The sequence below is a fragment of the Vanacampus margaritifer genome, chromosome 1, assembly GCF_051991255.1.
Source record: "Vanacampus margaritifer isolate UIUO_Vmar chromosome 1, RoL_Vmar_1.0, whole genome shotgun sequence".
Classification (NCBI taxonomy): domain Eukaryota; kingdom Metazoa; phylum Chordata; class Actinopteri; order Syngnathiformes; family Syngnathidae; genus Vanacampus; species Vanacampus margaritifer.
Genome location: NC_135432.1, coordinates 34,060,845 through 34,084,801, shown reverse-complemented (window position 1 = coordinate 34,084,801; position 23,957 = coordinate 34,060,845). Strand labels below are relative to the sequence as shown.

The window sequence follows — 23,957 nt, the reverse complement described above, 5'->3', positions numbered from 1 at the left end:
TTCATGCTTAGCTGCGCCACAGTCAAAATGAGAAAATAACTGTGATCACATCTCACCTGATTGGTTGAGCATCCACAAAGCCCCACCTTAAAAGTACCACCGCACCTTTTTGGGGACGAATGTTTTTGAAGAATAATCTAATTGTGATCTTTCCCGAACAATGTTTGCATTTTGTTTAATTTAAAGAGACTGTGTAGATTTTATTTTCCATTTTCAATGTTCATTCATTTTAACACCCACTATTAATATGCAAAAAATATGTTCCACCACAGCAACGTACTTTTTTTTCCTTTTTTCTTTTTTAAATACATCGTAGGTCTAGTCTTTGCTAATTATATTACATGGGTCGCGCCACTCCTTACAGTAGACTGTTTCTGAGGCACCGTAGTGTGCATGTTTCAAATGCACGCGCTTTGATCTTAGGTTGTTGTATTTTATTATTTCACCACTAGATGGCACTAAATTCTACACACTGTCGCATTAACTACACTTGGATTTTCAGGATTATTATTATCAGTTTGCAATTAATAAATCCTGCCCCGCAAATACTTTGCATTTCACCAAAGAAAGAAAGGGACTGTCCCTTATGTTTTTTATCTGTTCTTCATTTCTTTCAGGTGCTCTCTCTTTACCAACATTGCCAGTAAGACTTTGCCATGAGAATGTCTGATAAAGCAGACTTTGAAACAACGAAAGTTTCCGAGGCTGCAGATGCCGTGGCGTTTCCAAAAGTCAACGCGACCCAGTCTGAAGTTTCTGACGAGGGCGGCAAAGAAAACTCTGGCAGCATCACTACAACAGAAGCCAAGGTAAAGGAGACCATTGAGGTAGTATTCGCTTTCCATGAACATGGCACTTACTTCTTCTCCACAGTCTTAATTATAACGGAACATAAATGAGGGTGTTGTCGGGCCATGTCTGAAAATCAAAATCAATGAGTTGTCAAAGGGTCAGCAGCCTAACAAACTGAGTGGGCTGAATTTATTTCAATAGGTAACATTTTCCCACTCTTCTCTGCATGTTATTCTATGAAAATGACAGTCAGCATCAAACACAATCTGCCTTGGGAATATACTATCACCCGTGGCATTCAGGTGCTCTGCTGTTTTAGGTCACAAACGACCACAGTATTGTATATTCTGAAAAAATATCATTAGTCATTATTGGAATAATAACATAGGGTTTAATACTACTACCTTTTAAATAGCTGAATGAACTAAAGAAGGTACTGTGGGTTGTGAATTGGGGTGAGAATCTTGCTACCTCGCCATTATGATTCAGAGAGCTAACATTTCATTCATTTAAAATATCAATTTTTGTGCATTACCTATTGTCTTCCAGTATAACTACTTAAAACTAAAAAAACATATTTGTAATGATGATATAAGGACATTTCCAGATTGCCAACTGTTTCTGTATTTTGATCGGGAAATCATTGAATGCTACCCCGTTACGTCCGTAAGTCTTTAAAAAGAATCATGTTTCACATTGCTCAAAAAGCAAAAAATCTTTGTGAATAATTGCGATATATGTTTGACAACACTCGCGTTGCAAAGTCTTCTAGTGGTGGCACCAGTGATGTAATGCATTGGAATGGAGGGGAGAGTTCAATGTTAGCCACAGCTAATGACTTGAAGCTAACGCTCTTAGCTGCTATTCATATCAGTGGTGAGGTGTTACTTATTCTGTGTCATTACTGTCATAAAACTTGTTGGAATATGCCAAATTGCCACGGCTCGTTGAAGCCTAGCTAATGGTGAGTGTTTTTTATTTTAGTTTTGTCGTGAAAATGGCTAGTGGCACTAAAACATTTGGAAAACCGCTGCATTTATTTAAAAAAAAAAATATATATGCCTGTGTGTACAATGTGCATTGTTCGAATGTCACTAGCAAGCTAAGCTCCACTAAGCAAATATGTTAATATATTTTAATAGCACAAATTAATAATAAAGCTTCAAATAATTAATCAATTTCAATGTCTTGATTTCAATGAGGTTCGTGCACAGTCAAAGCCATTATTGCAATTTTACCAATAATTTAGTGTGGTAAAGATATAAACAGGCAGAATTTTAACAATATGAAAAGTCTGATCAATTGTTTAGAAGGTGAATTTCTATAGTTTGGCAGCTATGCATTTCTGTGATTTAAATAAATTAGATACATTTGCTTCCTCTTCTAAAAGTCTGAAGGGTGTATAAATTAGAATGTTTCTTGTCATTACAAAATGAAATCAGTTCTTATCTTTTTCACACGTCGCTTACATCAATAGCACAGAGCTACTCCTTCAATGTCATGCAGTCGCTAATGTTGCAGAAGGCTGAGGTTTGTGGTGTGACATCACTGACACTTCATTGTAAATGAGAAAGTCTTGTCATTATATAGTAAAACAAATATTATTATTATTATTATTATTATTATTATTATTATTATTACTACTACTACTTCATTGAGGTCGTTCCGTTGAGCCATAGACAGAATACGTTTCAGATAACTGTAATAATTCCCAAGTTGAGTAACTTGGATTTGGCATCACATGATTTCTTTGACTGACTTCAACACAGTATGTATTGTCTTCATTGTGCTCGTGAGAGGAGCTACAAAGAGGAGCTGTATACACCCCTGGCTAGTGCCAAGACAGAAGTGAGTGACTTGCGTATCATATGAGTTTTCAATGTCCAAAGACATCTTATGTTGATGCAGTTCAGTGGTTCGCAACCTTTTGACTTGTGTACCCCATAACTTGTCTTACATTCATACTTGTGGAGAATCATCAACATTTATGAGGGTATGTCAACAACTGATTATTACACGAAAATAATTGTATTTCGATTCTTACATTTGAATATTTAATTCTCATTGTCTGGCATTGTCTTCTTTTTAACTATACTGTATACTGTATATAGATATAATCTCAAAATGAATACTGAATAAAAACTCTTACATTTACCACACAAAACCAAACTGAAGTCCCCTTTAAACAGGCACGTGAATTTGAAATACCGTTTTGAACAGAATAATATTCAGACCCACTATATAGCTGTTTTGATTCTATTCTATTCTTAGTTATCTGAGCTTTAATGAGATGCTTGAGCCGACACACAGACGTTGTGATTTTGGCGCAGCTGTGCCACAAGGAAACAAGTTGTAGTGCACAAATACCATTTATGCTTATGAAATGACTGAAAATATTGACTTACCTTGGAAATAAATGATTAAAGTTTTCCACATACCCCCTGCAATTTGTTTGCATATGTAGGGAAGAATGAACTTTTTTTTTTACTGCAGAAGCATACTATCATACTACAATCTTATTGACTCTATTAATCTTGAATTAAACAACGCTACAAAAAAAAGTAAGTTCCCTGGTGGAGGTAAAAATGGTAAATACTACATGATAGATGATGAATGAATGACTTATCCTTTCAGAGCCCTTCCCGACTCCCTACTTTCTGAAGTTTTATGTGACCTCTTTCATTTTTTAGGTACTCCTCCTAGAATCAGTATGAAATATAAATGATGTAATTACCGGTATTTAAATGATTAGTTATATATATATATATATATATATATATATATATATATATATATATATATATATATATATATTTATTTATTTATTTATTTTATTTTTTTAAATAAATAAACAGCACAATTCTGCTGTCACAGTACTTGTAAGGTGGCCAAGGACAGGTGAAATTCTTGAACTGTTAATTGTGGGATGATGGAGAAAAAATGGGACGTGGACAAAAACCTGGTAGGGGGTTATCATTGCCTAGTCGAGGCTTGTGTGTGTTTGAGAGAGAGCGAGAGAAAGAGAAAGGGAGCATACTGTGTGACTTTGCCACCATCTGCCTCCAGCTCTGCAGCTCCTTCCTCTGCTGGTGGCCGCCCTACTTTTGCTGACTTCAGCCCTTTCCCTCTTCCCCATTTCCATTTCTTTATCTCCTGCTGGTATTGTTCATTCCCCACCGGCCCCCTGCCGCTCAATTAGCTGGTGTAGTGGTGCACTCGTAGTCCCAGCCTCCTCCACCTTAGCTACCACCCCTCCCTTTCCATATTACCTGATATAGAAAAAGGGTGCTGTAGGTCACAGGCAGTGTCCCATTTCAATTTTTTTATACAACTTTAGGCCCTCGAGCTCAATGAGAGAGACGGGGGTCAGGTTGTCCTCTTGATTTTAGAGGACAGACAAGGACAGAGATTCATGTTGGGATTAGCAGGGACAGGACAGGGTTCTGGTACAATTTATACTGGAACAGATCCTGCTCGGTCACCTGCTACTTTCTCCACCTTCTCCCAGTGCATGCTACGATGAGACTTGTAGTGCCGTGCAGTCGTGCTTTACACAGGGAGGCGCTCAACCTTATCTTTTACTGTCGGGTGCCCCGTTTCCCTCCGGCGCCCAAATGTGATTCTCATGATGGCAAAATGGAGTTCAAAGCAAATTTCAGCACTGACCCAAGTTGTTTACGGCCAAATGTCTGGCTTTTGTTTTCTGTATTGTGTCCGTTTGAGATAGTGGCCCTTCACTGCTACTGTAAATTGTCTCTGTCCGATGACAACTGTTTGTCACATAAAACACATTATAAAAGCGTTTTTTACCATAAACAGTACATTGTATGCTTTTTTTGGGACCGTTTTTTTTAATGACTTGTTTATTGCTTTAAAGGATATCCCCTTGAGATGCATCATCTCACGGGTTGGGGGGGGGTCGTCCTTCCAACACATACACATAACAGTAATATACAAAATAAGGTATATATTGGTCCACAACATAAGAATGAGGTGAGTGAACACTTCCATTGTGTTTAAAGTCACAAATGTCATAAAAAAGACTTGACAAGGTTATTGTCACAGTAAAAAATGTATGTCCTCTACTAAAATGAGTACAGGTTTAAAAAAAAAAAAAAAAAAAAGAATATTTAACTTAAAATAGTTTTGTTTTATTTTATTTTTTACCAGTTAAGATCAGTGCCCTTGAGTGTTAGATTCAGTGATGAGGAAATGAAGCTTCATGAAGCAATTTTTACTTCTCCACATGCTGCTCTTGGTTTAAAGATAACTGCTACTGCAATGGAAAGTGATTACATTTGTGTGATCTAGTGGAGTTGAAAAATATCACAAGTGCTTCATTTGTCCATCACCAATCGGATATTTTGTACAGGTTACATATTCCTCTTTCTGTGAATTTATTGTCGAGTCACAAAAGCACAAAATGTTGGCCAGTCATGTTTAATTTCAAATCTCTCCTTTTGAAGAAAACAGTCCTCTACTCCCAAAGTTCGGTAGTTTGTTTGATTATTTTAATTTCCTGTGTACTTTCCTCCACATACCTCCCTCCAACCAAACACCTCCGTTCATGTACAGCCTGTGAAGTACTTGAAGGTATGACCTCTTGAACTCGCATGTTTTGAAATGAAGCATGTGAATTGTTTGCTTGGAGTACATTTGCAGCTGCACTTGTGTGTAATGTCAGGAATATTGTCAAATCTCATTTGTGCAAGTGACTTATTTGCAGTTTGTGTTAAGATCCCTCAGTGTGCACAAAGTGGAGGCTGTGATGGTTTGTTTGCTACATTGCTGTTATGCCCCTCCAGGGACAGTTAATGGAACCATCAGTATATGGGATAATGGCTTTAGTTTTGATAAAATTATCTGGTAAACGTTGGCAGCAAAAACTCAAGTCACTTAAACCCCTGACCACCTTAAAAAACAATCGAGACCAAAAAGAAAAGAAAAGCTCAGTCACCAGGAGGGAAGTCAAGTTTTGCTTGCAACCAGTTTTTGTTCTGCTAGTTTGTGGGTGTCACTGGCTGCAACTTATTTCTGTGTATGGTTTTAATCGTCTGCTCCTGCACCCCCTCGACAGCCTAAGACCAGGCTAAAGCTTGTTCGGAGCCTGGCAATATGTGAGGAGTCCTTCCCTTGTCCAATTCTTGAGCCTTCAGCTGCACCTGAGGTAAAAACTCCCTGAGTGTATCTATTCCCTCTTTGAATCCATTCGTCATCCCATCAGCTGGACACGCGTGCTCTCGCACATGACCTGATACTGTGCGCCCCAAGTCACACACACGTAGTAGCTCTGTTTAGAAGTGCTGACCAGGGATGAGTTCTTCATTTCAGCTCATTAAAATTGAGATGGAGGACCTCCAGCGAACTATTAGCAGCCTTCCGCTGACAGCTATGATGGAATACTTGACCAGTACAGCCTGGTGAAAGCATCACATCATCAAAACGCAAACGGCGAGCTAGACGTTAATGTGTTAATTCAACTATTTTACTGCATCAAGGCAAAGACTCCCCTTCCCCTGCGCACACCTCCAGATCAAACTTAAACTCCATTAAATGCCACTCTGCAACGCTAATGATATATTTATGCGCCTGCACGCACACATACGCGCACACATAAATGCACACACACACACACACACACACACACGCAGGTGTGTTCGTCTTACGATTTAGCCAGTCAGCACCGTGCCTCATAACCAGAGGGCAATGTTATTCCCACCGCGCTCTCTCATTGCCTGCACTCCCACGACGGCTTGTATTACCGCCATCAATCATGTTGAGGAAATTGCAATTTCCGCACATCACCTACCGAGTGCTATGTCGTGCCCTAATTGAATACTCCTGATATTTCCCCCGCCGCAGTTATTGGTGGAGGTGCCTCTGAGCGGGGCTGTTTTTGGCAAGCTACCCTAAAAGGGGAGCTCTAGTACAATAGGGAATGAAGCAACCCATTTGTTAGGCGGAGCCATAAGAGTGTATTTATTGAAAAATAAAGCCAATGAAAATCAGATATTGCTTTTGAATTGTGGAATTGTATATTTTTTTTAAACGCACATACATGAAACAGTGCTGGACAATATTTTTTTAACGATTTGTGTCCTCTTATTAGCATCACAGGTGTGTTCAAGTTTGAAATCAGTCAACCTATTTAGAGGGTAACTAGTTGTCAGTGTGCTGTTTGATGACATACTGTAGTGTGTAACACACTAAACGTGGACCAGAGGAAGCAAAGGAGCGAGTTGTCTCAGATGATAGGAAGGAAAATTACAGTCAAGCATGTTAAATGTAAAGGCAAAAAGACAATCTTCTAGCAGCTTGATGGTCCTGTGACTAGAGTTGCAAATACTGTGAAATTTAAGATAAACAGGACTGTAGCCTACAGGAGGAAAATTGATGAGAGATAATGTGAATGGTAACCAAAGAGCCCAAAACAACCTCCAAAGGAATTAAAGTTGGCCTCCAAGGTCAGTGTCAGATTGCACTATCCGTTGTTGTTTGCGCCAAAGTAGACGTTATGAGAGACAACCGAGGAGGATGGTACTGTTGAAAAAAAATCGTAGAAAATACCAGAATTTGCCACAGTGAATGTTGACAACCCACAAAGCCTTTATGTTCACACTCAAAGATGAAGCTTACCATGAAGCAAACACTGTCCCTACTCTGAATTTTAGAGGAGGCTCTGTTATGTTCTGGCACAGGATGTCTTGTATCTGTGCAGAGTAAAATGAAATCTCAAATCTGTCATGTTTTTGTTGTGGGAAATGCGCTGCCAAGTGTCAGAAAGCTTGGTCTCAATCGCAGGTCATGGGTCTTGCAACAATATAATATCCAAAAACACACAGCTAAAAACACAGAAGAGCAGCAAGATATAGGGCTATTTTGAAGGGGCCGTCTATGAGCCCTGATCTAAATCCTATTGAAAATCTGTGGAAGGAGCTGAAAGTTGCCATCAAACCTGAGACAACTGGAGCACTTTGCTTGTGATGAGTGAGCCCAAAATACCTGTTGAGAGGTGCCAAAGTCTCATTGAAAGTTACAAAAATTGTTTGATTGCAGTGATTGTATCATACGGTTATGCAGCAAAACATGTTTCATGAGTTGTTGTTTTTATAATATACAGGCGCTCCCCTACTTACGAACGAGTTACGTTCCGAGCGATCGTTCGTAAGGTGAATTTGTTGAAGTTGCTTCAGCGCTATATTTTGCTTCAGCGCTATATTTTGTATTATAATTTATGTTTAAAGCCTATATAAGTATATTGAAGGTTTATATAAGTATGTTTAAGGTTTATATACAAATAAACTGCATTGGTTTGTACTGAAAAAAACATTTAATAAAATGGAGAAAATACGTACAGTGCTGTACTGTACTACGTATGTTAGAGAGAGAGAGCGAGAGACACACACAGTATGTACATGTACGTAATAAGATAAATAAAATGAAGTTTAACTTACTTTTGGAAGATGTACTCGATGCTTAAGGAGATGATGGAGGAGGAGGAAGAGGAGGATTTTATATCATGAGAGGGTCTTCGTCGTCGCTGGAATGGGCTTTAAAAGTTACTTCCTCCTTCATGGGGACAGGCGTTTCTTCCTCTTCCTCCTCGACACGTTGCTGAGCCTCCAATGCTGGGTGAGCCCTCACAGCGCCAAGCGTCGGTATTAGCGGCGGAAAGAAGCACTACTCGGAAAAAGGCGCGCATACGAAATCTAACTTACCGAACATTTTTCGACATACTGTACGCGCAGACATGTTCGTATGTACCGTTGTTCGTAACTCGAATGTTTGTAAGTAGGGGAGCGTCTGTATATAATTCTGTAGCAGTGTAGAAAATGGATGGGTGGATAATTCAAAAGCAGCGTCTGATTTTCACAGATTTATTTTCATTGCTTTATCACTTTTGTCAGATTCAAGTTATTTCTCTGACCACAGTGTTTTTCATTAACCGAGAGAATGTTACCAACAATTGTGTCCCTGTATCTAGGAATGCCCAATGGAAAGCAAAAGTCAATTTGCCGGAAACCCAATTACATGATTCAAAATCAGAAAGACAACATTGGTTTGGCATGTGTGGTCATGTTGTGCAACCCGATTTACATGGATCATGAAGATTTTTATAAATTTTTTACTTATCTTGAATTCGTACTTGGACAACTTTTAATATACCTCTAGCAATTAGGTTATGGTATTGTTGCAGTTTGCGGGTTTGTAGGATTATATTAAAGCTGCTCAATTGGTTTCTACTCTTTGTGGAGTATAATACAAACCTAATAAAGTGTGACGCAAATCCAGATCCGGAGTCTTGATGATAACATTTCCGCACATACAAAATGAGGTCACCTACAGTATAAGGTACTGTATACGAGTTGGTGCTGAACCAAATTAGAATTGGTGCATGTCTGAGCTCCAATCTGTGATTCTTTTATTGCCTGAATAAACCAAATCGTATCTGTTTTAAGTTGGCATACTAATTCAACTTTAAAGCACTGTAACATGAGTAACATCCTCACTGCAAAATGTTTTTTTCCCCCCCATCTGAGCATAATGAAAGTAGCTCATTATGATTAAATTGACCATTGTCGCTACTAGACATCACTGTCACTTCTTCACTGTCAAAATTTGTTAACAAAAGGCTGTATACATCCATAGACTGTCCAAATCTGAAAAACATCTGCCCTTACATTGTATGCCTCGCTGTCAATTCAAATCAATGCCTGATAGTCAAGGGCCTTTGAATACATGCTGTACTTTTGTTTTAGACTGACAGCATGTTCATTACGCATTCAGAAGGCCATCATTTTCCTGCTGTTTTCCCTTTTTTTTCTTTAAGTAAATGGGTGTCAGAAAACAAATGAGGCCATTCACAACAGCTGCACATCAACCAGGCGGGTTCCATGTGATACAGAGGGTGGCATAAAGCAGCAACCGCCACTGCTTCTTGCCAGATTTTTATTTATTTATTTATTAGTATTGTTAATTTGACAGGGACACACGGGAATATGCTGTCGCTCAAGCCTTGACTCGTCATCACTCTCTTGGAATTGCCATGGCCAATTTGTCTGTAGCAGCCCCTCATGAGCTCCTTACATTTTACAAATATTTACACCACCGTAAATTGAAGCATTCTCTGCAATATTGTCATTGTCAACATTATCTTCAATCTGAGGGATCAATTACTTAAGCTTTTTAATTATTGTCGTTTTTTTTGTAATGCTACCAAACCCCCTGGTCACCTTCCTCTCATTCATATTTTACAAAACAATGTCAAATAAATTGTTAGAAGGATAGCATTGCCAGAAGATTCCACAAGATTCTGCCGTTACTCTATGCGTCTGTGACAAAGAAGAGCCCTGCTTGGGCTAACCAAGGCTGCCTTTTATTCGTTCTCACAAAGGAAGCAAAAGAAAAAGGAAAAAAAACACCCACCGCAGGCTTGCAGTCAGATTGCAGCAGTTGGTGTTAGAACTTTTACAGCTAGAGAGGAATTATTGCTAACTCTTCCCGCGCTTGAATTTTAAGTAATGAAAATGTGCGGTGTTGTTTAATTTGGGGACGGAATTCATGTATTATTCAAATGGTTTCATAAAAACAAGCTAATCTGGATGATTAATTGCTATCGTGATTGAAATTCATGGATGCAGGCGCATCATTACCATCAAGGAGACAGGTTTGGTTGATAAATCATGATGAGGCTTTTTGAAGTGTCTTCAACATTTGCCTCTTTTTGTGCATGATGCTCTTGAATTAACCTTGAACTTCTAAGATTAAAGAAAAATTTGAAAGCTTAATTTACCTTCCAAAATTATTATTATGCCTGTTTTGATAATGAGCCTCCTCCCAAAATGTCAACGGCCGACTCTGCCAGGCTCGTGTGCTCTGCTTGAAGATTTAATGATTAAATCAAGACCATGTTAATATAGAATGGTAGAGAGTTCATTTGTTGTTTTTGCCCATTTAAGGATGAATTCCTTCTTCGGATGTTACAAAAGGATGATGGAGCCACGCAAAACCAGGCTCACAAAGAAGTCATCGGCGACAAGGGGAACAAAGCTGACAAAATGCAGAGAAAAATGCTCTGCAGAGGTGAGAAAATGGAAACGGACGCCAATGAGGGGTTTGCTTGCTGTAGATTTCTCACTTTCATTTCACAAGTAGCAGGCACTTCAGCTTTTTTTGTTTTTGTGTATGCGTGGATAGGCCAAAGTATCCCTGCTTCTCCATTTTCAATTATATCTTGTGATGGGCAGATAATTAGTGTGATTCTGTTAATTGCGGTAGGCTGAAAGTGTAAAGCAATTATACAGATTCCCACAAGGCTGTAGTTGCCACCCTTTTGTGGAGGAATACCACCGATGAGGCAAGGCCCCAATTATAAGTCCCAGACGCTTTCTCGGTCACTGCTACCCTATTGTTTGCTGAGTGAGAATGTGTTCTTTTTTGAACCCCTGCTAATATAGTCGCTTAATTAAAATTCAATTGAAAGAAAATGATATGGAAAGCAATATTGGTATTGAAAGAAGTTTTTGTCACACTTGACCTGATTTTTCTTTTATTAGATTCCAGTCAAGACTACACTGATTCAACAGGCATAGATCTTCATCAATTTTTAGTGAATACGTTAAAGAGCAACCCCAGGTAAGAACGCACTTGACAGCTCGGTGGCACTGGTGATCAGTCAATATCACCTTTGTAGCAGGCAAACACAATTCCTAAGATTTCTTTCGGAGGTCAAAATCACAAATATTTCCATGATTTTCTTAGGGACCGAATTATGCTACTGAAGCTTGAGGAAGACATCTTGGATTTCATCAGCAATAACGAGTAAGTTCTGTTCCTGGTTTCATTCAATTTCATCCCTCTTGAATGTTTGGCAGCAATATAAGTACAGAGTGAGCATTTGAGTGCTACAACACCGAAGGATTTTTCACTTTCTGACCCTTGAGGTGCTTGCTTTCCACATCAGCAGGAGCAGCATATTTTTTGCGTTCTGGACAATTGCTAGAACTGTTTTGCAGCATTTTGAAGAGTTCAGCTCTGCTCTGAACCGCATTTCTATTTAGTCTAAATTGCTATCAGACACGAGCTCATGCCCAACATATGCCCCGCTCCCCTCTGTTTCCTTTTAGAAGTCAAAAGAGAACATTCCCGCCTATGACGTCATACCACAGGATGTTGTTGCACCGCGTGGCTGCCTACTTCGGTATGGACCACAACGTGGACCTCACCGGAAAGTCAGTTGTGATCAACAAAACCACCAACACAAGAATGTAAGCGTCTTTTCGCAGATTGTCACAAACATGCGGGGCTTTTATGCCCTCGTGTTGATTAACATACGTTGATGTCAGCATCTGCCTGAAATGAAGCTCGCCTCCTTAACTGTTAAAAAATTCCCTACTGACAGCCCCGATCAGAAATTCTCCGAGCACATCAAGGATGACAGGGCAGACGATTTCCAGAAACGCTACATTCTTAAACGAGACAACTCCAGCTTTGATCGCGACGACAGCACGGTAGGTGTCCCCACCCTGCTGCCACCTCCAAGCTGTCACTTTCATTTCTGACATGGCGGTACGAGTGGGACAATCTGGCGTCCCTGGTATAGCTGTTAAAAAGTCGCGTGTGTGCGTGCGTGTGGGTGGGTGGGTGGTTGTGCGTATGCGTGTGCTGCTGTGTCCTTGCCAGATTCGGATGCGTTTGAAAGCAGACAAGAAAAGCAAATCGATGGAGGAGCGAGAGGAGGAGTACCAGCGAGCCAGAGAAAGGATATTTGCACATGATGTGAGCTCTCCTTGTGTGGGCGGGATGGGGGAGGGGGCCTTGCTGCACAAATCTACACATAAATCTATTCTCGTGCAAATTCACACCATTTTTCCATGCAATTACACTGCTGGATTAAGTATTTGTGTATCTAAATTCCCCGATTATGGAGTTGATGTGGATTTTTGAAAGACCTGCAAGCAATCGCGTCACATGTAATTATGACATTTATTATGACAATAACAAGCTCATTCATGCTATTAATCAATTTACACAATTTTTACTTGAAATCATATGATTTAATTTTCATTCATAGGGAGATCACTTCATACTGGATCAAAGGTAAGTTGAAAAATATACATTCTGTATATTATCATCATAACCAATGTTTTTGATTGTTAAGCCTCGCAGAATCATTTTCACAATTAGTGCATCCTTGAAATGGAAAGTCAACCCAAACATTCTCTTTACAATAATATGTTTTACTGTATGCACCCCCACTAGTCTAAACACGTTATTCTGATTAATTTAGCATTTTTGGAATATGAATTAATGGATACATGACTCATGTAGCCATTTTCAGCAGTAAAAAGTTAATATTTTGTCTAGAATCAATTTGATAACTTCATTATTTTTTATGTACAATTAAAATACAGTAATTTCTTGACTATAAGCCACTACTTTCTTCACTTGCATTCGACCCTGAGGCTAATACCAAGGTGCGGCTTATCCATCAGATCACAAGGAGGCGCACTCAGGCAGAGCCAAACAAACCAAGTGAGCCCAAATACAATAGGAGAGACAGAACGAGAGCGAAACAATTTGCGCCCTCTTTATGGAAGTAGCGGGAACCCGGTGCGGTAACATTAAAACACCTGCGGCTTACAGTCGGGTGCGGCTTATATGTGTAACAAACTCGAGTATTCATCAAATTTAGCAAGCACGGCTTATAGTAAGGTGCGCCTATAGTCCAGAAATTACTGTACTTTAAGAAACACACTTTGCCACTTCCTCTCCACTGAAAATTACAACACAGGTGCTCAGGAAACGGGTGACCAATCACTGCTCACCTATTTTCTGGGTTTAGTCATGTGATTTTAGCAAACTGAGCCATGTGTGGTGTGTTGGCCTTGTCAGTCGACAGCAAGTAGCAAAATGTGTTTTTAAATATACGTACTAATTATACGTGAAAATAATTTAGTTATCACATAATTATAAACAAAATATAATCTTATTACGGCTGAAAATGGCTAAATGAGTCAAGTATCCCATAAGTAGCTAAATCCACCCATTTGTCTCCATCTTGGGGGCATTGTATCACTTGCTGTCAACTGAAAATGACCTCACAGTGGCTCACGGCTCGGGTAACGACCAATCACGGAGCACCTGTTTTCTGAATTTGATTGTATGATGTTCCCAAGCTGATCCATGATTGGTCGTTACTTGAGCCTTTTTCAGTCGTTTCAGTCAACAAGCAAGTGGCAAAATGGCCGCCGCTGAGATAAAAACTGGTGGATTTTTATTGCTTTATTCATATTCCACAAACGCATTATTAATCAGAATACTGTCTTTAGACTAGTGGGAGCAGCAGTGGTCAATGTGTCAGTGCTCTGCTACTAATACCTCCCACCCTCCTTCCTCTCAGTGCTCAGGATGAAGATGCATGTACACGTACCCAGCACAGGCGGCAAATTTTCAGGTGAGGTCTGAAGCAACCCAACAAATCGCTCTGAGCTTTTCAGAGACAAATGGCAAGCGAGGGGAAAATCCTGCAGCCACCTTCCTCAGGTGCAGGAGTATTGATCTAAGGATTTGTTATCGCTGCTCGCAAGGCTTCTCTTTAATAGGGTTTTTAGTACTAGATTGCTTATCCTTGTGTAAAGCAGTCTGCCTGGACCAAGTCGCGGCCAATCAGATGATGAAACCATGACATTTAGCCTTTCATACAATTCATGAAGCTAAAGTAATTCATAAATCTTAGTAATGAGGAAGAATTAATGCAGGAAATGTAAGGTTATTTAGAGTTTTGGATTCAAATTAGACCAAAAAAATCTCGGTACAATTGCAATGAAATAGACCCACAGCACAAACAAAATAAACAAGGATGAAACCAAAAGCAAGATTTGTATGTAAATGTGTTGTCCATCTGCTTTGAACGTGGTGGTAAAATCTAGATGCAAATGTTATTCTTTACAAGTCGAGAAGATTTGAAAGCCTTCATGATGAAATGGGAGCACAGGATTCTTGATGCTGACTAAAAGAATGACTTGAACCTTGACCAGGTCACGGGCTGGACCTGCAAGCGCCAGCTGGCAGAGCAGCTCAGAGACAGAGACGCTGCCACGAAACGGCGAGCCCCGGCCGTGGAGCAGTACTGACAGCTCGGACAGCTCCAACCGCCTCGTCCCGCGGCCTGCAATCACCAAGGCCAGCAGCTTCAGCGGCATCTCCCCTAACCTGACACGAGGGGACAGCACGGCCAGTAGTAAGAGCACCGGGAGGCTTTCCAAAACAGGCAAGAGTCAAGATACACGAGCCAGTCTTGTTCAAACAATAACCAAACAAATGACTTCAGCCTCTGAAAGAAAAGTAATTCATACCAGATAAATTGAAGAGAAAATTAAAGAGTTAAAAGTCAAGCAGTCCTCTAATTTGCCCTCAAACAACAGTGCACATGCACTGAAAATAGGTACCAGTAGTCATGAAAGATGAAGGTGAAATTCTATAGAGAAAAATTTATGAACCTTTTCCTTGCAGTATTTTAAGTCAAGGAAACTATTTCCTACCTCGTAAATAATATCCTTCCCTTGTAATATCTTCACTTAGTTGAAAGGACGCTTGCACTCCACTTCAAAAGTTTTGGAACTGTGAGGCAAATTCAAACGCCATTTTTGTTTGAATACACGCATTACTTTGTGTAATCAAAAGTATTGGAACATGGCTTGGTCTGTTTTGTTGCACAGGGATCTCCTATTACATTGATTATTCAAACAAATAAACGGTGCCGAGTGTCGATATATATATATATATATTATACTAGTTTGTGATACAACCAGGTTAAAACCATAGAGCTGTCTAGAAGTGAAAAACAATTGTGAAGCTGAGAAAAGATGGGCAATCAAGCATGGCCTCTTCTTGGATGGGCGTACTAATCTTCACTGATGAACATCATGGCAATAGTGAAGTGAACTCAAAGTAACATTTTGCATGCCAGTTAAAAGATAGAACTGATGTGGAGATCCTTTACATTGACGCAGGATAAAAGGGCCCAAAACACACTGCCAAAACAACAAAGGTATTCCTCAGCATGAAGAAGTAGACGATTCTGGACTGGCCAAGTCGATATCCAGACCTAAACATTATAGAGCATGCATTTTACCTGCTAAAGAGCATTCTGAAAAGAAAACACAACAGCAAAAGTCTAATTCTCTAAAATGCATTTTAAGTTGCTTGCTCAGCTAAAAAAAATTATATTTGAATACAAATATTGCTGTCTTCTAATACTGTCGCTATTGAATATTTTTTGAATCTTTGAAACATTTTCCAATTGATTGATACAAAAATTGGCTAAAAATGTTTTCATTAAAGTTTATTGCAAAATACTTCTTTAAAATTTCTAATTAATAATCGATTATTGTTTAGTATTGTTTAATAATTAAACAATACAAATCAACTAAACAACAATTAAGCTACAAATCATGTTGTCTTCATAAAACTGATGATTTATAATTCTGATGTGGCTTCAGCTACACCTACATGTACACACAGCTGCAAATAATGACTATTTTCTTAACAAATAATTTAAAAAATATTTTTCTATGAATTGATTATGATTCAGTTTTGTTTGGTCCGTAATATGTTCTAAAATGAAAAAATGTTGATCATTGTTTTCCAAATTAAGTAAATGTTTGCAAATTTGTTTTATTTTTGATTAAACACAAAAGATAGTCAGTCTGATTTCAAGGGGGACAGCAGAGATGAGAATATTTGTTTGAGAGGCTGAAATCAGAAGATTTAAACAATTTTAAGTTAAAAAGGTTCTCCAATCGAATGATTATATGACATCCAAATGGAGGATTCATTTGATAATCGGTTAGTTGTCAATTAATTTGACACCACCTCTACTATCTTCTAACTTGTGCGTCACTCACATATGTAAAATACATACTGTATATCTCTTAATATCATACCCAAATGTTAACTGTCCACCGTCAAAATGGAGGAAATAGTTTCACAGTTCCAATGCTTTTGTATGTGATTGTTGTTTCCCCTGTTGGGAGATGCAAAAAATCAACAAGACAAGCAAAGTGCCAGTTCCACCTCTCAGAATACAAACGGCCGCCGGCCGCTCTGAAGTGCAGAGCTACCAATTCCTTCTTCAACACTTTCCTCAAGAATCCCTGCATTCTCTGCTAAGTTATTAGGTTGTGAAATAAATCCACTGCTCAATTATCACCATCTAGTCTTATCACCCCCATCATAGTTAATTCTCATGTCATGCTGCTTCTTGGAGGATAAAGAAGATAGAAACGGAATATTTTAAGATTGTGCTTCATGCTTTGTTTCAGGTTCAGAATCATGCAGTAGCATTGGCTCTTCATCCAGTTCGCTGTCCCGTCCCCACCGTCCATTCGCCGTGTCTGTATCTTTACGGCCCAAAATGGTTGGCACGCCTTTCATCCATCCAGCTGCAGACACCAAAGGCTCAGCACTCCCTGACATGATCAAGAGTGTTTCGTCACAGCCAATGTGTTCTGCTGATGCAACAAATTACTATGCGATGTCACTGGAGGCATCGGGGATTCCACCTGGCAGCATTCTGGTGAATCCACATACAGGTACCTATGGTCATGTAATGTGTAATATGTTGTGGTTAAATTGAAGTTTGCATTGTTAGGATGCTGCTAGATTCTGTTTAATTCGAAGTTCTACAGGGTGACACAAAAAAATGGGAACTTCTTAATGATCCAATAAAACCAAGAATGACGAAAGAAAATATTTTATTCATAGTTATTGAAACCTTTAAACATGCCATTTAAGAAACAATGATGGAATTTTCAGTTACGTCCTGTAGATGGCGTCCACCTGTACGAACGCATTTTTGAAATCTGCTGATGGGATTCCTCATTGACCGTTGCAACATCTAAGCTGGGATAGCTGGCATTCTGTCATTGTTTCTTAAATGGCATACTTTAAGGTTTCAATTACTTTGAATAAAATATTTTCATCCGTCACTCTTGGTTTTATTCGATTGTTAAAAAGTTCCCATTTTTTGGTTTCACCCTGTATTTCACGTTCAGCATTGGAGAAGGGCAGAATGACAGTTCAGCATGTGCAGCACACAGTTGCAGCTAACTATTATATTAAAATAAGCCATTAATCGGTCGATTATTTTTTGATTAAGTCATTTTGATTTAATCTGATAACCAAAAATATTTGAATTCCCATCTCTATAAAAAAAACAGCACATTTCAGATTGGCAGTGAACAAAATTGTACAAAAAATGTGTTCTATTAAAGCAGTTCAGTTGCGACTTTCTTCCTGTCTTTTATGTGTCAACATTTTTAATCACGGAATCTTTTTGATTCATTTTTGCAGCCCTAGTTGGTATAAAAAGAGCTAGCTGATACAAATGTGAGAAAGTTTTGTCCACCCCTCTACTTGTTGCTACTTTAATTATGTGTGTGGTTTTCAAGTGTTACTGCCACAATTGTGTGTTTACCTTGCATGATACAGGCTCATGTTGGGTTCTTGCTTTTGAATTTCTTCCGACAGGAAAGCCTTTCATTCATTCTAATAGCAGTGCTGTAGCTTACAGTCCGACCAGTGTCATAGCCCCTGCCGGCAGGGGAGCGCATCAAGGGAAGGTGCTACAGCAGCCGACCTCTGCTGCAAGCCAGCAACAGCACATCAATCCCCTCCACTCACAGGTCAGCCGAAATATAGAAACTATTTGTTTTTTCAATGTATCAATAGGTGTTGTCCTCTTCATGTAAAGATGACTTCCTCACAGAGCTTGTCAGCTGCTTATTCAGGCCCACGATACTCCGACACCTGCTGATGGAAAGAAGGTGACCTCGGTGACCTGCATCACAGTGTGGGGAAAATGAGCTGCCATAATTTTATTCATCATAGGGGTCATTTGAGTCATCCTTTGAACTTGTTTAGACTGCCAGTCAAAATCCCATTTTTAGCCCATCCAGGTTGAAACTGGATGCTCTTTTGTAGTCTGAACGGTCACAAAGCACATGAAATCGGATTTTTGCACGATGGATTGGAACCACATTGGGGAGGTGGTTTCATATCTGATTTGGATGGCTTCAAACACACAGATGGGATCTGACTGTCCGCGTGCAAAAACCCAATACGCCAGCGCTGTCCGTATCCCATCGGTTCGACTGGTTCCTCGCATGCCACGGCAGTCAAACGCCAAGCGGCTCGCTGCCCCGTCGGCTCCTCGCATGCGCAACCGGAAACAGCAAATTGTTGCCCAGTTGTAACATATGGTCGTTAAAACCCCCCCAAAAAAAACTCTTAACACGGTTGCGAGGAACCAGCCAGCGCCTCCGCTCTGTTCGATGGGTCAGTAATGTGGTGAAGTCTAAACAGGGCCAGATTGGATTTGAACACAGTGTGGACAGTCAGCCTAACAATCGGATTTGAGGAGGAATTCGATTGGAATCAGATATGCCTGCAGTCTGAACGCAGCTTTAGCCTGGTTCCACATTTAGTATGTGTTTTCCCTGGCTGACCTTACCAGGCATTAATTCCTCTCCACCATAATGAGATGGCTTAAGGAGTGGTTAATGAGCTATAACTAATAGAAATATGGCAGAAGTGTAATAACTTGTAAACATCCTTAAAGGGAACATGTTATGGAAAATTGACTTTAACTCCTTTTATGCAAGTAGTTGTGTGTCTCACTCTCTGGAGAGTCTGTCCACCCATCAAGTGTGAAATTAAATAACCAAGTTAATCTTTTGTGATCTGTCTATTTTTCAAAATGTGTCTGGGAGCGAGCCCTTCTGAATTTTGAAAAATCTCGAACAGGCAGCAATAGTTTAGTTTTCATGACACTTGACTGCCCCCTCTATACATTTTAAATTCACAGAGGCTTTAATTAAGAGGTATAAAGTGTCCTTTGATTCTTCATTCTTTGTATTTTGACATGCAGTAACTATTCCACTTTAAGGAAAAAGTGCACTAGATTTATTTTCAAAATCTGCCACTATGGTCATTTTGTCGTTTTAAAACGGTAGAAAGTGTGTTTGGGGCTGGTGGTCCGGCATACTTAGCAAGTGGTCAAAAGACATCAAAGCCAGGCTTCCTTCAACCTGGTCTCAAGCGTTTTCTGCTTTCTTTGTCTCCTCAGCTGATGTGTCATCCATTCCAGCCGTCCTCCGAGCCTGTTCACAACCCAACAGCCTCTTACCATCTTCCTCTTCCTGCCCAGTTCTCGCCAGTCTGTGCTAACCAGCAGTACACTGTGGTAAGCAACTACTAAAATTATTTATTTGTTGATTACAAATCAACCAATGTTTTTTTAAGCAGCAGTTTGGCTGTACAATCGGTTTAATTTAGTATGTCACCTTGAAAAAAATTTGGAAACCCGATGTAGATCAAAAGTAAATCCAGGAAAAACTGATGGCCTCATTTGTGACCTGGTTTTAGTTAACTAATTATGCCTGTCGAAAGCGCCATTAATATTTAATTCATCACCAGATGTTAGTGCTGAATAATCCATGACTAAAAACACAACTTTTACAACAACATGTACGAAAAGACCTAAGTTGTCATGTGGTATTGATATGAAGGGATGGAATTCACTTTTGGCTCCTCGTCTCCGCAGGCACGGGGTCATATTTAAACTATGCATCTAAAACTGTTTTTACCTTTCTGATTTAGTGGTTATATTGTAAATTAAAGTCTTAATTGATAAAGCTGTATTGTAATTTAGTTTTACCCAAGTTCTCCCCCATCATTGATCTTGCGTTGTTTAATGACTTCTTGTCGGTGATTATTACTGTGGATGTGCGCATCATTCCATTTGAAATCTTTTTCTTTTTTTTCCCCCCCAGCCTGAAACGCTTAACACCCAATTCAGTCACATGACTCTGGCGCAGCAGTCCCCCAGCAGCAATGGAGCGCCGGCCGCAGACGGCCGCCATTATGCGGCAGTGTACCACCATCCCGCCCCGGTCGTGTTGCATGGAGCGCCCCAGCAGGTTTCTAACTACGTGGTTGCGGGACCCCCAGGGGGACACCCCGGGATGCTCCAAGGCCAGCCAGTCCCACTTGCAACACCAGGAGGACCTCACCCCGCCTATCCCAGCGGCATGACTGGCCATGCGGCTTTTCCTGGGGCCACCCTGAACCAGCAGCACACCAGCGTGCTCCAGCAACACACCTACATTCATCAGCCGGTCCAGCAGGTGGCTCATTGCTCAATGAAAAGAGATTTCACTCCCTTCTTTTCATTTGATGTTTGCATTTTGTGCTTCTCGCAGATATCCGCATGCTACTGTTCGTCAAGCCACCATCCTCACTGCTCCAGCCAGCAGCAGCAGCAGCAGCAGCAGCACTATCGTCCGCCTGGAAGCCATTTGCCGCATAACGGCCCTCACAGCCAAACCATGCCACAGCAGCAAGGTATGACACACTGAGTGTGTGGATTCAAAAACAAGATTGTTGCCCTTGACATTCTTGTTGAGCTTGCTACAATATAACAGAATGTGATTCATTTATTCAACGTTTTGATTTTATTGGAACACATCTTTTTTAAATGAATCAGTATTGCAGGTTTTGATGTGAGCTAATAGCAGTTACCTTGCACGTTTTGCCATCTTGTTGTCAAGTGCAAAGAGATGTCGTTGAAGAGCAGCTTCGTAGTTGTTCTTCATGAGGAAGCAAGATCATCCACAGGCCACAACAGTTCCTTCTGGAAAAGGGCAGATAATTGCAGCATCTTCCCATACTTTGCGTAAATCCACATTTTCCCTGCGAGATTGCTCGCACACTCTTCCTGTAGGAGCTTCTGTTCTGTCGCCTCCTCACTGCCGCCGCCACAAACACACGCACACAGTTGTGCGCACGTCCTGAATGCAACTCCTATAGTGTTTCCCTACTCAGGATCAGCAATTGGACAAATTCAGATGCCAATACAACAACAAAGGACATCAATTATTTTCAAATGAAAAAGAAGTTGTCTCTCCGATGTCTAGTAGGGCTGTGCAATTAATCGAAATTCGATTATTACACTCCACAATTACAAAATTGGCATAATCGTAAACAAAAATAAATGATTATAAATACTTATTTTGAGTTGTTAAAATTTTATATACTTGCACTTTTTTTGTTTTAAAATAGCTTATTTAATAAATCTTGTTTTGGTCTAAAAGGAACTTGTTTAATGTTTCAAAGATTTCTCTTTGTCTTAATTAGAGGTGTCAAAATTTGTGCGTTAATTTAAAGTTCCTTCAACGCCACAAGTTTTTAAAATGCGCGATTAATGACTGCCCCTTACTTGGAAAGCCTGTACTGGGGGAATTCCAGTCGCATAAATTAGCAGTAATAATTTTAATAGTAATGCATATATTTGTGGAGACTGGAATCAAGTTGTATTTTACAATTTAAAAAATGTGCAGAATTCCACAAATACACTGCACTGTCACCAAGGTCTTACAAATGCAATTATGCCATCTGCTGGCAAAAAAATGACCTCAACACAAATCAATATCACACTCGTTTGCAGTAGTACATATTTTAAATTTTAACACAATTTTATCAATTATCATGAAATTACTGTATCAATGACTAAAAGATGCAGCCATATTTCTAATAGTTTAACATTTTTTTCCACTTTTATGTTAACAAGAGTATGAAAACTAAGAAAAAAATATTTTACTGTACATTTAGAATAGATAAACTATTAGTCATGCGATTAATTATGATTGCAAATTTCAACCGCCTTACGCCCCTAGTTTTAATATTTGTACATGTTTAAACATGTTCTTGTTTTGTACCAAAAAACAGAGGATTGTCCTAATCGTGATTGCAATTATTACCAAATGAATTGTGATGAATATTTACTTCATAATCGAGCAGCCCTACTTTCTAATGAACAACATCCACGTTTTGATTGGATCTATGAGGAATACTGATGAGAGGCGGGATGCGGGGCCGGGACGCTGTCTGAGAGGCCTCTATGAATCTCACAGTGAACCGGTCTCTTTTTCAGCCCCTCAGTCATCACCTGCAAACCAAGCCGCCGATGGTACGGTCGAAGTGGACAATGGGAAGGTGAAATCAACCTTAAACTCAGATGAATGTATGGAATTAATCCCTCCGCTGCAAACTGCAATGCGTCCCTCAAAAACCGTGCGGAGACAGTCGGCCATTATCTGCGTCTTAGCAATCAGTCGTCTGCTGCCTACTGAAATGGAATAAATCTGGCACGTTTAAAATTGCGGTCGTTTCATGCTCGGTTTGTATGGGAACGTGGGAGACGTGGGTGGATAAAAATAGCCACCTCCTTGCTCCTCATGAGGTGCTTTCATTGTTTCATTGTACTTTTCTCCCAGGAGGCAAACGCAGACACCTTCACAAAAGGATGTCCTCTCTTTTGTGGCTCGCAGCACCTCGCGTGTGTCACCGGGGACTCAATTTTCAAATGTCTCGCCTTGTCACCTTGACATTGTCCCCCCTCTGGCCAGGAGCCAGTGCCACCATTTCATGCCATTCGGGACTATGAGCGGGCTGCTAGTCTGATCGCCTGGGTGTTTTTGGCACTAATAAGAAATTGATGTTTTTTCTCTCTCTCAACCTTTATTTGGTCACTCATGTTGCTGTTTCGCGCCACTGCAGGCTAAATCCGATATATTGACTTTCTCATTTACCCCAAGTGCCTCCACCTTGCCTTGCTGTAACAGCTCAACTCACTGCACAGCGCAAGTCCCCATCTGTTTTTTTTTTCTTGCTGGTGATTGTTTATCCTGAAAAGACCCCATTAACCGCAGCTCAGTCTTTGTGGCCGAGCATTTCAATCCCCAATTTGATTCCACTGCTCCCTCCTCGCCACTTGTCTTGTGGCCTAAGTGCTTTGCCTTTTGTTGTATGTCAGCGCACCAGCCTGTGATGTCAAGCCCAACTTCCTACCAGACCATAGTGGGCATGCAGCCAACGCTCAACTTTGCTCTCACCGGTGTCCAGCAAAGCAATATTAGCAGCCAGATGCAAGGCATGATGGTCCAGTACTCCCCAATGCAGTCTTACCAGGTATGCAAATACGTCTGCAGCCACAGTGTTGTATGAAACAATGAGATGCAATGCAAGGGCTATACAAAGATATCATTGCTCAGTTAAATATTGTCAGAGAGTTTTTAGTCTAATATTTAGACTGACAATATAAT

General features: G+C 40.0%; 1 protein-coding gene across 10 annotated transcripts in view; it reads left to right on the top strand.

Annotated features, from left to right (window-relative positions):
* Positions 1–23,957, top strand: part of LOC144038238 (R3H domain-containing protein 1-like) — a 50,026-nt gene that overhangs the window by 13,570 nt on the left and 12,499 nt on the right. For 9 of the 10 annotated variants that reach the window (XR_013289194.1, XM_077550561.1, XM_077550580.1 and 6 more), the window contains exons 3-20: positions 618–809; positions 5,368–5,385; positions 5,870–5,959; positions 10,752–10,875; positions 11,349–11,427; positions 11,554–11,613; positions 11,919–12,059; positions 12,194–12,302; positions 12,475–12,570; positions 12,866–12,891; positions 14,195–14,248; positions 14,832–15,064; positions 17,118–17,387; positions 18,325–18,479; positions 19,922–20,038; positions 20,628–20,981; positions 21,057–21,198; positions 23,669–23,823. Coding sequence is in view for 9 of the 10 variants with exons in the window: in XM_077550561.1 (XP_077406687.1) it covers positions 657–809; positions 5,368–5,385; positions 5,870–5,959; positions 10,752–10,875; positions 11,349–11,427; positions 11,554–11,613; positions 11,919–12,059; positions 12,194–12,302; positions 12,475–12,570; positions 12,866–12,891; positions 14,195–14,248; positions 14,832–15,064; positions 17,118–17,387; positions 18,325–18,479; positions 19,922–20,038; positions 20,628–20,981; positions 21,057–21,198; positions 23,669–23,823 (2,376 nt within the window). In the remaining variant the exon portion in view is untranslated. The remainder of the gene's footprint in view (positions 1–617; positions 810–5,367; positions 5,386–5,869; positions 5,960–10,751; positions 10,876–11,348; positions 11,428–11,553; positions 11,614–11,918; positions 12,060–12,193; positions 12,303–12,474; positions 12,571–12,865; positions 12,892–14,194; positions 14,249–14,831; positions 15,065–17,117; positions 17,388–18,324; positions 18,480–19,921; positions 20,039–20,627; positions 20,982–21,056; positions 21,199–23,668; positions 23,824–23,957) is intronic. The other variant, XM_077550599.1, reaches the window with a different exon arrangement.